The sequence below is a fragment of the Diabrotica undecimpunctata genome, chromosome 9 (assembly GCF_040954645.1).
Source record: "Diabrotica undecimpunctata isolate CICGRU chromosome 9, icDiaUnde3, whole genome shotgun sequence".
NCBI classification, from domain to species: domain Eukaryota; kingdom Metazoa; phylum Arthropoda; class Insecta; order Coleoptera; family Chrysomelidae; genus Diabrotica; species Diabrotica undecimpunctata.
This window is the reverse complement of record NC_092811.1, coordinates 52269841-52286426: the sequence shown is the minus strand read 5'-3', so window position 1 is coordinate 52286426 and position 16586 is coordinate 52269841. Positions and strand designations below refer to the sequence as shown.

The 16586-nt window shown below is 36.6% G+C and overlaps 1 protein-coding gene across 1 annotated transcript; it reads right to left on the bottom strand.

Annotated features, from left to right (window-relative positions):
- Positions 1 to 487: 487 nt before the first annotated feature.
- LOC140450732 (uncharacterized) lies at positions 488 to 1135 on the bottom strand. Its single transcript, XM_072544402.1, has one exon. It carries the CDS (start codon positions 1133 to 1135, stop codon positions 488 to 490), a length of 648 nt encoding a protein of 215 aa, XP_072400503.1.
- Positions 1136 to 16586: the final 15451 nt, after the last annotated feature.

The window sequence follows — 16586 nt, the reverse complement described above, 5'->3', positions numbered from 1 at the left end:
TATCCAATAACATTGCACCATTTGCTGCACCTTTTGAAATGTGCTCAATCTGTTTTCCGTAACATCTAACAGATGCGGTCAGGAACTGCTGTGAGAGGTGATCCAACCAGAAAATGTGCAGGTGTGAGAAGAAGTAGGTCTGAGGGGTCATTAGACATAGGAAAGAGAGGTCTGGAATTGAGAATTGCTTCAATTTTAATCAAAACAGTGGAAAACTCCTCATAGGAGAGAATCGTATTGCTAATTAGTAGTTTAAGGTGGTATTTTACCGATTTTACCCCCGCTTCTCAGATACCACCAAAGTGAGGTGAACGCGGCGGAATGAATTTCCAATCGATACCCTTAGAAGGGAGTGTGTCATGTAAGGTAGAATTGTTAGTCTTGAGAAATTTGGAAAGTTCATTGTTAGTACCTTTAAAGGTGCTCCCATTATCGGAAAGAATAGAAGCGCATTTACCCCGTCGAGAAGTAAAACGTTTTAAAGCTACTATAAAGCATTAGTCAGACTACTCACAACCTCCAAGTGTATAGCCTTTTTGGCCAGACAAATAAAAAGTGCTACATAACCCTTAATAGTCTTGTGGTTCCTCGTAAGATGGTCCTTTAAAGGAAAAGGTCCCGCATAATCAAGTCCCGAGTGGGTAAATGGTCGTGAAGGAGTAATACGTGAAGACGGTAGATTACCCATTAAATAAGTTTCAAATTTTGGAGCTGCCTTGAAACATGTGATGCAGTTTCTAACAACCTTTCTAACGACATAGCGTCCATTGAGAGGCCAATATTTCTCTCGCAGGGAAGATAAAAGTAGCTGTGGACCAGTATGCTGTAATTTCATGTGTTCATGCCGTACATGTATGTCTGTAAGATGATGTTTTTGTGGAATTACGATGGGATGCTTTCTCTCGTATGAGATGTCAGCGTTGTGAATTCTTCCACCAACTCGAACTATATCATCTTGATCAAGAAAAGGATTCAGGGTGTGAGTCAGTAAGTTTGTTTTATGATCGACCTTGCCATGTTTTTTGAGATGCGTGAAATCATCAGAGAAAGACTGATTTTGCACAATGCGAATAAGACAAATCAGAGAACAGGCAAATTCTTCACATATTAAATCGTTAAAGGTTCTTTCTGGCATGATTGGCCTGGGATTTTTGCAAAAACGTAATATGTAGGCTACAATTCGTTGTAATTTAGTTAAGGAAGAAATTTTGTAAATATTGTCGAGATTCATGTAAATTCTTGCGGATAGATTACCAGTAGATCGAAGTTCAGGAATTTTAACCTATTTGAAGGGTTGATGAGGCTAGAAATTTTCAGACAATGAAAGCCATGGAGGGCCATGAAACCGTAGATCAGAATTTTGTGGTGCCGTGGGTGAAATACCACGTGACAATAAATCTGCAGGATTTTCCTGTGTGTTTATATATTTCAGGAATTAGAATTAGTCAAGGATTGAACCTGTGAAATCCTGTTTGCAACGAAAGGTTTTAACAAGTTGGGAGATGTGTTGATCCATGGTAGAACAATGCTGGAATCACACCAACCAACAATTTCATCAAAATTAATTTGTAGTGATTGCTTTACTTTGTCCATCAATTCGGATAAGAGTAGGGCCCTAGAAAGTTCAAGTCGGGTAACTGTAAGAATATGTTTCAAAGGAGTTACCCTGGTTTTGTCACAAAGTAAATGACAACTTATATTTCCCTCAGCTTCTAAGAAACGAATAAAAATACAAGCACCATATGCTACAGTAGACACATCGTAAAATTCATGTAATTGTATCGATGTAAAATTGGAAACAGTAATATATCTAGAAAATTGTAGTTTATTAAGATTGACTAATTGGGATTGATAATTTGACCATTTTGTATGAATATCCATGGGTACAACTTCATCCCAGGAAATTTTAAGACGCCATAAGTCTTGTAGAATGATCTTAGCGGTTATTGTAACTGCTGCTAAGAGACCAAGAGTAATTACGATTTACCAATTGACGAACCGTAGGTATTGGTTATATAACCCAAAAGTGTTTGTAAATTAAAGCAAATTATACTAAATATATCCAAATAGGGTGTAAAAATATATATGTTGAGTGATGTAGTATAAAACTGCAAAAATTATTTAAAAATAAATCTAATTAGTTATTTTTAAATGTAAAATAAGGAATAAAACCCTGTAATACCACACCACCGCGTTTATACCAAGTAAAATAATTAAATAAATGTTTTGTATGTTGTACAAAATAGCGATTATTAACAAACAATTAAGATAGTAGTAGTTTCCCACCGAATTGAAACAAATCAAATGTAAATCTCATGTGAAAATGTAAAAAAATAAAATAATGGTAAAAGGAAAAGCACTAACCTTTGATTTTTCGTATTTCCAAAGCAGCAGGCATTCGACAAGAAGGACCAGTATGTTATGTAACTGTTCAGTGGAAAACGGAAATCTTGAGTTCTTCCAGTTACTTGTTGCTAAATATTATTTGGACATCCCGTGGTTTTAGTAAAGAACTCGAGACCGTAGATGAAACTATTTAATACTTCCATGTAAATGTTATAATATAAAAAAACTTAATTGTTTGTAATAATCAAAATAAAAAATATTACAGATATAATTAATATACTACATGTTATTACATCGATGACTTGAAACAAAATACAGTTTGTCGGAGGAGTGTTGGTTTTACCATCTTTCCGTTAAGAAGTAACGGTTTGTATACGCCAGAGTTTGTTTTTAGTATTACACTACGCACAATTCCGTCACTGCCGGAATGGATGTCAGTTACTCTACCTAAGGCCCATCTAAGAAGTTCCAGTCTTTCGTTTTCTTATGTATGGTCCCATCGAAAGCATTATATTAAAATTAAAAAAAATCAATGACTTTTTTGTGGAACCTCCAGCTGAACCTGATGATGGAGCTTTAGCATTGTATTCACGATATGCTCTAACAAAACTGTCTCTCAAATTCTCCCATCTTTTTTTAACTGTAGGAACTGTAAATAATATTAATTGTTTTACAACCAATTATATTAAAATTTAAAGCTCACCTACCATTACATTGACAAATATTCTGCAATAGAACACCAACTATAACTATTGGAGGGGTAAATGCCGGTCGCTGAAAAACCGGATACAATATTCTCGGGTGTGAAAGCTAATTCGAACGCTTGACTAGCTAAAGCAGCAATGTTGTAAATGGTCAAGGTTTAACCTGGATTTGGAACCATCTATGATGCACACTGCGAATTATAATAATTTTAAAGGAGAATTAAACGAATACGTCCAAGGGCTGCATTTTATGGCTGCAGTGGGTTGAAACGTAAGCATCACAATTCCATTTTCTTTTGCTTTCCTTAGGGACTCAACGGAAATGTGGCTCTCGTGGTTATCCATTAGCAATACTTTGTTTTCTATTGAACAACCAGACAACCAGTATGTGTTATGAAGTGGTCCAGGAAAACAACAAAGTTTTCGGAAGACATTTATCCACTGGGATAAACAACAATAGCACTTCCTGGAAAACCACCACTTAACATATAGTCCTTAAAATTTACTCTTGGAAAGACGAAAAATGGTGGAATGAATCTCCCTCCAGCACTAATCCCACAACAGGCAGTTACTAATGTGCCTCGTTCAGCAGACGTGACGTTTCCAACTTGTTTAATACCCCTTGCTGCCAGAACTTTGGGTGGTTTATGTACCGTTGTAAGCCCTGTCTCATCAATGTTCCAGATCTGATGTGGTTCAAACTTTTCACGGATTAGTACCGATTCTAAATTATTAAAAAACGTCGTAATATTTGTGCGGTTGAAACTCGTACATCGTGACAAACTGGTTGACTCTAGAGTCCTCAGCGATAACTCAGGGTGACGATATCTATAACTGCGATACCAATCATAACCAGCAATGGATTTAATATCCCATGTTTTAGGTTATTTTTTATGGTTGGCTTTCGCAAATTGAAACGCAAGTTGATGTGCACATGGGATTGTTAAACCATGGTGCATTTGCGAGGCACGGACTAGATAATCCGGTAACAGAGCCTCTTCTTCATGGGTAAAGACTAACGCAGTTTTAAAATCAGGTAAACAAGTAATGTTGTCGTCAGGGGCATGTAACTTATTTTTTTTTTGTACCTATCTGTTAAGCGTTTGTTTATCGATATCATATTTCCTTGTAGTTGCGCGTAATTTTGTTCCCCCAAGAATTTGCTCCACTGCGGTTTTCATAACGTCAGGAGGAGGAACTACTCGTTTTGTCTTTTTAATCCAAAAATTGGGCATATTATATCTGAAACAATATTATCATTTCAATCGGTTTAGCAGTTTTATGCCCATTTGCACCAGTTTCCGTTAAAAATTAACGACTACTTCACAAACACTTTAATCATCAAATGACATCTAAAACTATCAGTTAAATATTAACGGAAACTAGTGCAAATGGGTATTAATCATTTAAAAATACTAGTAATCTAGTTAATCAGGTGTTTAATCAGAATGTTAAATCATATTATTTTAATAAAACGCTATTTAGGGAGACATGAGACGTCTCATGTCTCCCTATATAGCATTTCATTAAATAATCCAACCTAAAATTCTTGTTAAACTTCTAATTTATCAGATAACTAAACAAATAATTTAAAACATTCCTGAGGTCACATTACCTGAAGAATCAACACGAATTCTCACTTAACCTTGCTAAAAACTACAATGATATCACGAGATTAAGATTTATTTTCAGCGTAAATTATGCACGTGTACAAACAACGAAGTTCTGCTAATCATTGTCGCCGTTACGCTGGCAAAGCAGTGAGAGACTTGACTTAAGTTATGAACCAGTAACCAACAGATGGCACTGTTTATAGGCCCAAGTCCCCCCAGTCTCCCCTACATAGATTTTTAAATAAATTTACTAAAAGAAGAGGCTGAGAAAAAATAAGAAAAACGACTTACTGAAAAACATGCGTTAGAGATCAAGATATTACTGGCCGAACTAGAAAACAAAAAGGACAATTGAATTCTTTGACGTGAATAGAATAATTAAAATTTTTATGTTTAAAACTTTGTTTTTTACCTCATTTTTTTTAATAAATTAATTAAAACTATTTTCATCATGTGTTATATTTTATTTTGAGTTATTATAAATTAGCAAAATGATTTAAAATGAGAGAAGACCTTATTCAGTTCTGTTCCCGCATAATGCCTTGGTTTCTATCAACTGGTAAATGTACTTCCGCAGCTTCAAAATGAAATTCATTTGGTGGCTCTTCTTCATGTTCTTCTATGGCAATATTGTGTAGAATGGCAGTTGCGACTATTATCGCCTGTGAATGTTCCAATGACACCCGCATACCCATTGAGAGGACAGGAAACCTACGTTTCCACCCCCATATGATCTTTCCACACAATTTCTTGTTCGTATACCTTATTCGCTCATTAATCTGTCAAGGAATATGACATACACTGCCGACCAATAGAAGGCGAGAATAACTTTATCTTTAGTATATTCGCCCGAGCTGACATGGATAAGTTTTTTTTTCGTCTTTATAGATGGGGGTCTGGAATCTTCAAAAGACATCTCAGTCCTGGATGCCACCTGACTAACCTTAGTGCAAGATTCGTTCTTCGTACTCCCGGCGATAGTTCCCGAGGTACTTTAAAATGCCCTCTCGTCTCAGAGTGTACGCCGAACGCCTACCTGCTAAACCAGACCCTTCTCTGTCATTCAGCAATCCGGAAGCGGAATGGCCGCTGTAAGGCCGGCATCACTTCGGAAGCACTACTTTCATTCATCCACAGACTGTCAGAAAGTAGGCTCCCTGTTTCGTTTCAGGTAGCGCGTAGAAGACACTCATCGCTCCTAGTGCGGTATCACTCCCAGACGGGCATTTCCTCTTTCCCCACAGTCTGACTCACACAGTGTAACTCATACAGTCTGACCCACTTTTCTACCTTCAACTTCCAGCATCTTTCCCTCTTCCCTTTGCTTGGTCCAGCTGTCTTTCTTCCTCTTCTTTTTTCTTGATAACTGCACGGATATAATTGTGTATACTAGTCTAACCTGCTTTATTTTCAATCATTCTCTCAATCATTTCTCTCACTGTAACAAAATTCACACCTGTCTCTCTTTTCATTCTGTTCCTTTCTATTATCAATCTGTTACATTCTAACATCGTATGTGTCACAGTGTCCGAGTGTCCGCAGTATAGGCAATCATCTGTGTCGGCCTTTCCGAACCTAGAGAGGTAAGCCCTAAAACAGCCGTGTCCTGTGAGCACCTGCGTCAGGAAATAATCCAGTCGCCTGTGGCCACAGTTCACCTAATCACTTATGTTCGGGATCAGCATTTTCGTCAACTGTGTCACATCCTCCGTGTTATGTCATTCGTCTTATCATCTTTCAATTGACCTTTCCCTTACCTATCTTCTCTCGGCCATAGTAAGATTGGGGCCTCTTCTCTCATAGAGCTCTTTTCTTTCTACCGCTAGAACATGCAACGGAATACATCCAGTGATGATCCTCGAGGCTGCCACAGAAACAGTCCTGTAGGCGCATGCCACTCGCAACACTCGTCCACTCGTGTCATGAGCTTTCTATAGACCGTTATCTCTACCGCCCCGCTCCAGACTGGTGCCGCGTAGAGGACGATCGACTGTACAACACTGTCTAAGACCCTCATCCTTTCTGATTTGGGTCCCCTATGTTGGGCATCACCCTCCCCAACGCAGCCGCACTATTTTCATCCCACCTCCCGCACGTGCTCCCCCCATTTTTCATTCTGGTGCAATGTCACTCCTAGGTGCTTTACGTGTTTCTTGGGTGTTAGACATGCTCCCGCACATTGTAATTCAACACTTTTCCTGATCCTTTTCCCCTTCAGAATAATGGCTTCGGTTTTCTCTGTCGCAAGTTTCAGTCCGTGCTGGGTTATCCATTTCTTTACGACGCCGCCTGCGTTCCGAACCCGGTATTTGAGATCTGGCTCATCCCGGGCCACTACCAGTACAGCGAGGTCATCCGCGAATGCGAAGTGGATTGTACCCTCTCCATGTTCACAGTTCATAAACCCGTTATATGCCAGGTTCCATAGCGTCGGGCCCAAGACAGATTCCTGAGGGACCCCAGCCGCCACGTCCACGATCGGGGCCTTTTCCATCATAATCATTTTCTCCAACCATGTCTTCTATGCGTACTCGCAGCATCCTTTCATACAGCTTACCGATGCAAGGAAGAAGACAGATGGGGCGATACTTTTCCCCAGTCTTGGGGAGCAGTACCAGCCACGATGTCCTCCAAGATTCAGGAAAGGTCTGTACTTCCAGCAGTGCATTCATGTGTTTCAGAAGCCACGTAGGCTCCGCCCGTCCTAGGCCCTTCAACGCCTCAGGTAGTATCCGATCCAGTCTGGGGGACCTGCGCGTCTTAAGTGAACCCAATGCCTCGACAAGTTCATCCATGGTAAAGGGTACGGCGCGCTCAGCTCCCTCGTCCCTCCGTAATCCATGCCATCTGCCGTCCGGAAAGAGCTCTCGTGTTACCTTAAGCTTCGTGTCCATAGACATTTCGTAAGGAGGATACGCATGAAACTTCTTCATGACGATCTTGTATCCCTGACCCCAAATGTCCTCATCCAGCTTTTCACACAGCTCTTTCCAGTGCCTTATTTTTCTGTACGCATTTTCCTGTAAAGTTTATGACCTCGATGACCTCCGGGTTGATCCCTGCTCTGTCCCTTGCTCTCGTTAACCTTCTTCTCATTGCTATACATTCATTTCTTAGTGCCTCGATGTCCGCATTCCACCACTATGGCAGCCTGTTGACATCTCGGCGACCTATTTTGCTTCCTTCCATCGTCACTTCTTTAATGACACTCTCCAGGTTTTCCACCGTCGGTGATTAACCCTGCATCATGCTCACTTTCCATTTAATCAGTTCTTCGTATACTTTCCAGTCATTTCCTTCGCTCCATCCGCCTCCCGACGTCCCGGACGAACGGGCCGCGTTAGTGGTCCCCGTTCCGGTTATCGAGAACCGGATGTACCCATGTTCAGTTCCAGTGTAGACTGGCAAAACCTTCTAGCATCTTGCTTTCGCAGATATTCTATGTGTCGCCATGGTGACGTCGATGTTCGTACCCGTACCTCTCCTAACAAACGTAGGCTCCAGACCTGTATTCAGTCCCACTAGTGCTAGAGTACATACTAGGTCCACTAGGTCTAGAGAAATATAACAGCAGACCAGCCGCACCCCCTTCATCCGAACAATCAAATATTCTTCCTTCGACTTAATTTCCCTCTTAATAATCCTCTTCTGTTCTGTCCCTTGCAGTGCCATTGTTTGTGTCCAAAGGCGAGACATCTCGGTATTTTTACCCTTGATTCTATTACTCGGCAGGATGTGTAGTCTACCTTTATTCGTTTCATTTTCAAGATTTTTTCGGCCGCGTCTTCATCAACATCCATCACAGCACTCATCATCCATTTTACTTCGCCTCGTGTCTCGGTCAAAATTTTTATGATGTCACCGGTCCGCTCTTTGCCAGCTGCTTCCTCCATGGTTTTTTGGCTCCTCCTCCGTTTTATTGGGTGGGACATAGATAAGTTATCTGTTAGTTTATACTGAGAACAAACATATTCTAAACTTGTAGAACACAATTTTTGTTATTATACTGCGTATAGCTTATACTAGGTATATACTTGAATTGAAGAACTAGCCCTAAAAGAACTGCTTATCAATAGTAATACCACTAGTGATTCAATTTTTGCGATAAGTCTGTCGATTTACTTCTAAACGAAACTGAGTTGCTTGAAAACACCACCTAAGTTCAAAGTTATATGATGGTATGTTTTGAATCCAAGGTGGATTATGATCATATGTGTATGGAAGACATTCAGGTATGACAATATCAAACAGATGCAAATGGTCTTTTATTCTTTTATAGAAAGGTTTATTAGAACGATGATTTGCAACAAGGTTTGGGTAATTATCAGTAAAAGTATTTTTATAGACAGGATTTTTTGCATTATCTTTAATTTTTGTTGCATATGTTAGACTAAGGTAAGCTCTTCTATCATTTGACGACAATCCATTTGCTTCGCAAAGTAAACTTTCAATCGGTGTTGTACAAAAGGCTCCCAGGCATATTCTGAGTGCTGTGTTATGAATAGTATCGAGCTTTGTAAGTGCTGATTTCGATGCTGAGTCGTAAGCTATAGCCGCGTAGTCTAGCTGTGATCGTATAATAGTTCTGTATATAATTAGCAATGTACTCCTGTCTGAACCCCAATTCTTGTGTGCTAGAATTTTTAGATGCTAGATTATTGATATGTTCTTTCCAATTCAACTTTCTGTCAAAAGTAACTCCTAGCAATTTTAGCGAATCTTTTTGTTGTAGTGATTGGTTGTATGGATATAATGAGATTGGTGTTCTGACTTTCTTTTTAGAAAATACTATATATTTAGTTTTAGTTGTTGAAAAGATAAATCCAGTTTCCTCTGACCATTTTTCAATATCTAACAAGAAACTCTGTGCAAGTTGTGAGAGGTTGTTTAAGTTTTTGCTTTGACCAAATATTACGAGATCGTCAGCATATAAGTGGCCTTTAAGTGGAAGTTTTAAATTTCGTAGAACATCATTTATGGCAATTTTAAATAGTGTAGGACTTATAACAGATCCCTGAGGAATTCCATTTTCCAATTCCACTTTTGACGACAAATTACCATTTACTCTAACTTGGATATATCTTTTATATAAGAAGTTTTTTATAAATGCAATGTCCTTTGATTTCTAAATCGTACAGTAATCTGATGATACGGTGGCGCCAAGCTGTATCAAAGGCTCTTTCAATGTCGAAGAATATTCCAATACATTTTTGATTAAGGGAGAAGGCTTCATGTACACTGCTTTCTAGGTCTATAATATTGTCTAGAGTTGATCTATTTTGTCGGAAACCACTTTGTTCTGGAATAATAATATTTCGATCTTCAAGTGTCCAGAGGAGACGACGGTTGACCATTTTTTCTAACAGTTTGCATGCAGTACATGTTAGCGCAATTGGTCTATAAGACTCAGGATCTGTTTTGGGGCATTTTGGTTTTAATATAGGTATTATAATAGAATCTCTCCATGCTGTTGGAAATTTCTGTTCTGTCCAAATAATATTAAATATGTTAAGAAGATGATTGTGTGCATTCTCAGGTAAATGGTTAAGAAAAACCATTGGGATGTTATCGGCGGTGTGGCCTATTCTCAGACGAGATAGGATGGTTTGATGTATACGCTTATTTGGGGTTGATTTCCAAGGTAATATGGAATGTTTTACTTCTCGTAGTTTGGATGTTGACTGATTCCACTTAGTCTGCCAATCATTGATTATTAAGTTCTTGATTATAGGTTTTATATCTAGACGTGGAACACTTCTGATTTCTACAGCTTCCGAACTCGAGATTGCTAGTTTTGCCAAGGAATCTACTTCTTCATTACCAGCAATACCGATATGGGAAGGAATCCATACAAAGTTGACTTTTATGTTCATAGTTTGCAGTTGGCTTAATGCTGATTTAATAAGTAGTAGACTTGGATGGGTAGGATATAAGTTATTTAGGGCAATTACAGAACTTAGGGAATCCGAAATAATGACAGGGTTTTTGATACTATTTTCTATCACGAAATTTATTGCATTGAGAATAGCGGTTAACTCGGCTGTGTAAATGGATGTTAATTTAGGGAGTCTCATTAATATTTCTGTTTTATTAGACATAAATGCTGCTCCCACTCCATCTATAGTTTTAGAGGAATCGGTATATATAAGATTATGGTTACTGTATGTCTTGAGTTCTTGGAGGACATATTGATATAATGCTTTGGGATGATTATCTGCTTTTTTATACATGGAGAGTTTGGTATTGATATATGGGATGGGAATAGTCCAAAGGGGAACAGTGTTAATATCTGGTATACAATAGGTATCTGGAAATTTGAATTCAAGTTCATTGAGGTATCTATTTACCCTTTCATAAAAAGGAAGGTCAAGCCTAGCATATATTTTAAAGATATTCCTAAAACGGTCTAAATTTACATAGTGGTTAACAGGATTCATAGGATTTGCCTGTATTGATGCCGCGTATTGGTGAAAGTTGTTTTCTTCGGAATTCCAGGGGGACTTCTCCAGCTTCACAATGTAAACTTTTAGTAGGGCTAGTATAAAAGGCACCTAGTATAGTTCGCAAATCACTATTTTGTATTCGATCGAGTTGTTTTATGATATAGGGTTTTGCTGAATCATAAATAATACAAGCGTAGTCGAGTTTGGACCTGATCAATGACTTGTACATAAGGGTCAGTGTATTACTATCTGCTCCCGACGTGTTGTGTGCAACAGTTTTTATAATGTTAACTGCAGATTGACACTTACTTTTTAGATCATGAATGTGGTGGTTCCAGGATAATCTGTTGTCAAATGTCATGCCTAGACATTTAATTTTCTCAACATATTTTATTTCTTTATTAAATTGTTTTAATTCTGGAGAGATATAACTTCTTTTTTTTTTGAAAATAACATAGCCTTTGATTTTGTTGTTGATAATTGAAGACCTGTGGAATTTGTCCATAATTCGAGATTCCATAGCACTTTCTGTAGATAGGTCTGAATGGTTTTATCATTTATCCCCTTAACAAAAATGATTGTCATCTGCAAAGAGTCTAGCTTTTACTGGTAAGTCACAAGTGGAGATAATATTATTTATTGCAATAAGAAATAGGGAGACGCTTAAATTAGATCCTTGGGGAATTCCGTTTTTTTGAATTTTTGTATTAGATAAAGTACCGTTAACTCGTACATTAAAAGTTCGATGAGATAGGAAATTTTTTATAAATTGTGCTATATTACCTTTTATTCCCTATCGACTTAGTGTTTGAATAATACCATGTCGTCAGACTGTATCGTATGCTCTAGTTATGTCAAAAAATACTTCGATACATTTTTGTCCACATGCTATTGCTTCATGAATCTCAGACTCTAAACTAATAAGATTATCCAGTGTTGAACGATTTTTTCGGAATCCGCTTTGTTCCGGGACAAGTAATTTATTATTTTCTAAAAACCACATTAATCTGTTGGATATGATTTTCTCGAGAACTTTACACATTACACAAGTTAGAGAAATAGGTCTATATGCATGTGACAGAGATTTTGGTTGATTTTGTTTATAAATAGGGATGACGATAGATGAACTCCAGATTTTTGGAAACTTGCTATGTCTCCATATTTTATTATAGATATTCAGCAAGTGTTTATTTGCAGATGAAGGAAGTTTTTGAAGAAATATTGCAGGGATGTTATCAGGACCGGGAGAAGAGTTTTTCGTTTTATTGAGTGAGTATTCTAATTCATCTATGGTTATGGGATAATTTAAAAGAGAAAAGTCATCAGGCGGTATATCAATACCTTTGGATTCCTCTCTTTCTTTTTTGGTCAAAAAATTTGTAGGAAGAACATCATCACTTGAGAATCTTTCAAAACTATTAGCTTAGAATATTGGCTATGTCTAGAGGGGAAGTGTATATTTTTTGTTTTTCTTCTAAGAAGTTTATGTGGTTTGGGGTATTTTTCCCGGATATCTTTCGTACTATTTGCCATACTTTATTAATTGGTGTAGATGAATTTAATTCTGAAACAAACTTTTTCCATTATTCACGTTTACTGCTTTTAATTATAAATCTAGCTGGTGCTTTTAGTCATTTGAATTCTAATTTATTTTCAAGTGTATTATATTTCCTGAATCGATTTAATGCTGTTTTTGAAAGTTTAATAGCTTCTTGACATTCAGAATTCCACCAAGGGACTGACGAATTTAACACGTTGCGTGCGGATGTCTGATCCTAAGACTTATGCTCTGGCCTGAGACTTATTTTTTAATAAAACTTCTAAAAAATAATTCATAAATGTTTATTAGTAATTATTAATACTAAATTATATTGAAATAATGAAACATTTTTGCATGGCTTACATGTATGTCACAGGGAGAAGATTTAAAATATATGTTCTTATACTCGCATACATACAAAAGAGGCTAATATAAGTAAAATATTTTTAGGTCTTGTGAAAATTTGCAAAACATGTCCCAACACATGAACCTGGTTTTTCCTGACACATAAGGCAATGGTATAATGATAGAACTCTTTTTTTATTTCGGGAGCAGTATTGGCATCGTTTTCGTAATTTCCGTCCTCTTTCATCTCTTTTCTGTTCTGTTCTGATACCGAAAACTCTTGAATTTGACTATCAATATTATTATTTGATTGTAAAATTTCATATAATGCATTCATTTTATTTAAAACTAGATTATAATACTCTTGCCAATTTGCATTGATATTTTAATTTTTCAACATTACAAGAGTATTGTATACTGTTAGGATTTGTTATTACAATCGGAAAGTTGTCACTATCATTTAAATCCGAAAGTACATCCCAAGATAAGGTAGCTGACAATTTGGATCACATATTGAAAGGTCTATGACAGAGGATTTTCCATCGTTTAGTAGGTTTAACTGAAAATTGTCCAACATTATTTCGATTCTACGACCTAATGGAGTAATTATTTTTGATCCCCATATGTAATTATGTGCATTAAAATCTCTAAATCTAAAAACTATTAGACGAGGTGAAGGTTATTGTTTAATCAAGTCTGAGATTTCATTATTGCTTGAGTTTTGTGTAGGTGGAATGTATATATTACATATGTTCATTTTTAAAGGCCCTTTGATAGTAATTGCGACCGCTTCAAGTTGTGTATTGATTTGAAGAATGTCTACATCGATGGATGAATGAGTGTAAATTGTTACGCCACCACTAGCATGGTCTACATTTTCTCTATTTTTACATGTGCATGTTTAGTGTTTTAAATTATGAACTTTAGTATTTTTAAAATGAGTTTCCTGTAAACAAAGTATGGCTGGAGCAAGTTTTTTAATCATTTGTTGTAATATCTCAAGGCCAGTGTAATACCTAGCTTCCACTGCATAATTGAGAAAGCCACTATAATATATCTTTTACAATTTCATTATCGTATTCGGTGTTAGTTTCTGATTGTATGGATTTAAGTATTTTGTTTCGAAGTCTAGTGCATCTTTTTTTTGATTTCCTATGTGATAAATTTTCATGTAGTTGATTTAAAAGTTTCAATAGGTTTTCTAGATCATTTATATAAGTTTTTATTAAGCTTACTGGGTCAAGGGAACCATGAGCATTTTCCAGTATATCTACTAATGTTTCATAAGATATTGAATGGTTTACTGAAGTATCTTCATATATTCGTCTAGCTAAATTGTTTATATCGTCAGTTACTTTAATGGTTCCTATGTCTGTGATTGAAGACTTTGGTTTTTTGTAATTTAGGGTCTGGAAAGGGGTTATTTACTGGAGTATCATTTGGTGGAGGAGTTATAATTTCAGAGCGATATCGTTTGTTTGAGGGAGGAACGTGGGATATTTGTTGAAAATCAGTGCTTTCTGTAACATGAGTAGATGGTAAAATATGGATATCCGGTTTAGTCGATAGTGTAGGAGCCGAGGAAGATATGATTTGCGTTAGGGGAATGTATTCATTGTCTATTGGATCAGTTGAAGTAGTTGGAGCAGCATTTTGTGTTTGAGATGTTGAGTTTCCTTAGTAGTTGGGCAATTTTCAGCCGAATGTCCCGCTTGCCTGCAATTAGTACCTTCTCCATTACAAGAAATATACGATATGATGTCATTTGGTAATTCACAATTATTGAGTCGGGTATTGATGAGACTGGGGGAGAAATAAAAGTATGCCTTCTGTAACTTGTAATTAGGATTTGATGTACCAATTTTTAAAAAATTTATTGGAGTTACCAAAGTTAATCCCAAACCAGAAAGTGCACTTTCAATAATTGAATGTGGGATTGAAGGACAAACATTTGATATCAATAATCTTTCATTTGGTGACATTAATTTACGAGCCTGAATTTTTTGGTGGTTTACCGTTATTATCCCTTTGTTAATTTGTAGAAAATTGTTAACTAAAGTTTCGCCTGTTAGATAAATGCAAATTCGACCATTTGACATTCTAGAAGAGAAGAGAATATTTTTTGGATGCATTAAATTACCAACTGCAAATAGATAGTCTCCTAACTTTGTATTTTCCAGCGCAGGAAAAACTATTGCTTGTGTTTTGGGATGGAAATTTAGGTACATTTTGATTTGTAACAGTTGCAAAAGATTGTTTTATATTTGTATTTGATGAACTTTGCTCCAGTTCTTGTTCAGGGGCCCCAAGAGGCGGAAAATTATCCACTTTTAATTATTATCATCGATAAATTCTCAAAAACCTACTCCGGTCCTGTCCCCTCGATATCAGAACTGATAAACGGTAGCAGTAAAAACTTGTGGCTTTATAACCAAAATTGATTCTTGTTTACGTGGATAACTTAAATGTTAATTATTCAGACTAACTAAATATTTGTACTCACAGATTTTATACTTGTGGTGAGAAAAATCTCTTAGAGAAAAAAAAATATATAATTTTTTCTTTGTAGTATTAACTTTCGAGGTTAGAACTTTATTTTTTTTTGAGATTTGAAGGATTTTGCTGTGTTAAATTGACGAATGTAAGTGCTATTACATTAATACGTATTTTAAAAACTAGTCTATTTGATCCACTGTTATTGGAAACAATTTTGGACAATAACATCTCTTGCAATGCCATATAGATTTTGATTATCAAGCGGTTGATTTATTTGTCCAACTTCAATTAACTGACCAATGTTTTCCATATCATCTGGTGGCTGATCTTCTTTTGCTTCAATACAAATATTGTGTAAAATAGAACATGCTATTGTTACATGTCGATGGTATAAAGGCCAAAGGGCATAACCCACAATTTATGAATTTTACAGGAGGGTTAAAAAACTGAATTACGTGTACCATGTAGCTAGTTTCAATTTTCTTGTACTATTTGCATGTACCACTTTATCTCCTGAATTAAATCAATACAACCAAAATTTATATTATTGCTTACAAATACAAGAAAAAAGAATTTTACATCATAGTTTGTGGGTTACGCCTTTTGGCTGGCCTGTTTAAATATTTAGGTATGCCTATTGATGAGGGTTACACCGTAAATGTCAGAAGCCCCTTTATATTTATTGGTAGTACTTATTACTATAATGTGATATTTTTGTAAAATGATCTGATAGGACTACACTACAATAATAAATAAAATAATAATCCTAAATTGTGCTATATAAAGGTCGGTACACATATACGAGCCAAACGGTATGCGAACGCTATATTCGTTAAAGTGTACGGCAGAAAAAACCGCTTGCGTGCTGTTTCATCGTGACTCGTCGCGAACCAAATTGTTGCGGTTTATTCCACGACTTCAAAAGAAGCTCGTCTTTCAGTTTGGACGGCGCTTACTAGACGCAGCGAACATTTTTATTGTCTCATCAAATCGACATTGTGTGAATGACGTGTTCCTTCCTAGAGAGACGTGAGAAAACAGTAAACTGATTATTGTACATATTTTTATTTTTGTTAGAAACAGAAACACGATAAATCAG

Coding starts and splice junctions, on each gene's coding strand:
- LOC140450732 (XM_072544402.1), bottom strand. CDS start 1,135: ATGCCAGAAAGAACCTTTAACGATTTAATATGTGAAGAATTTGCCTGT.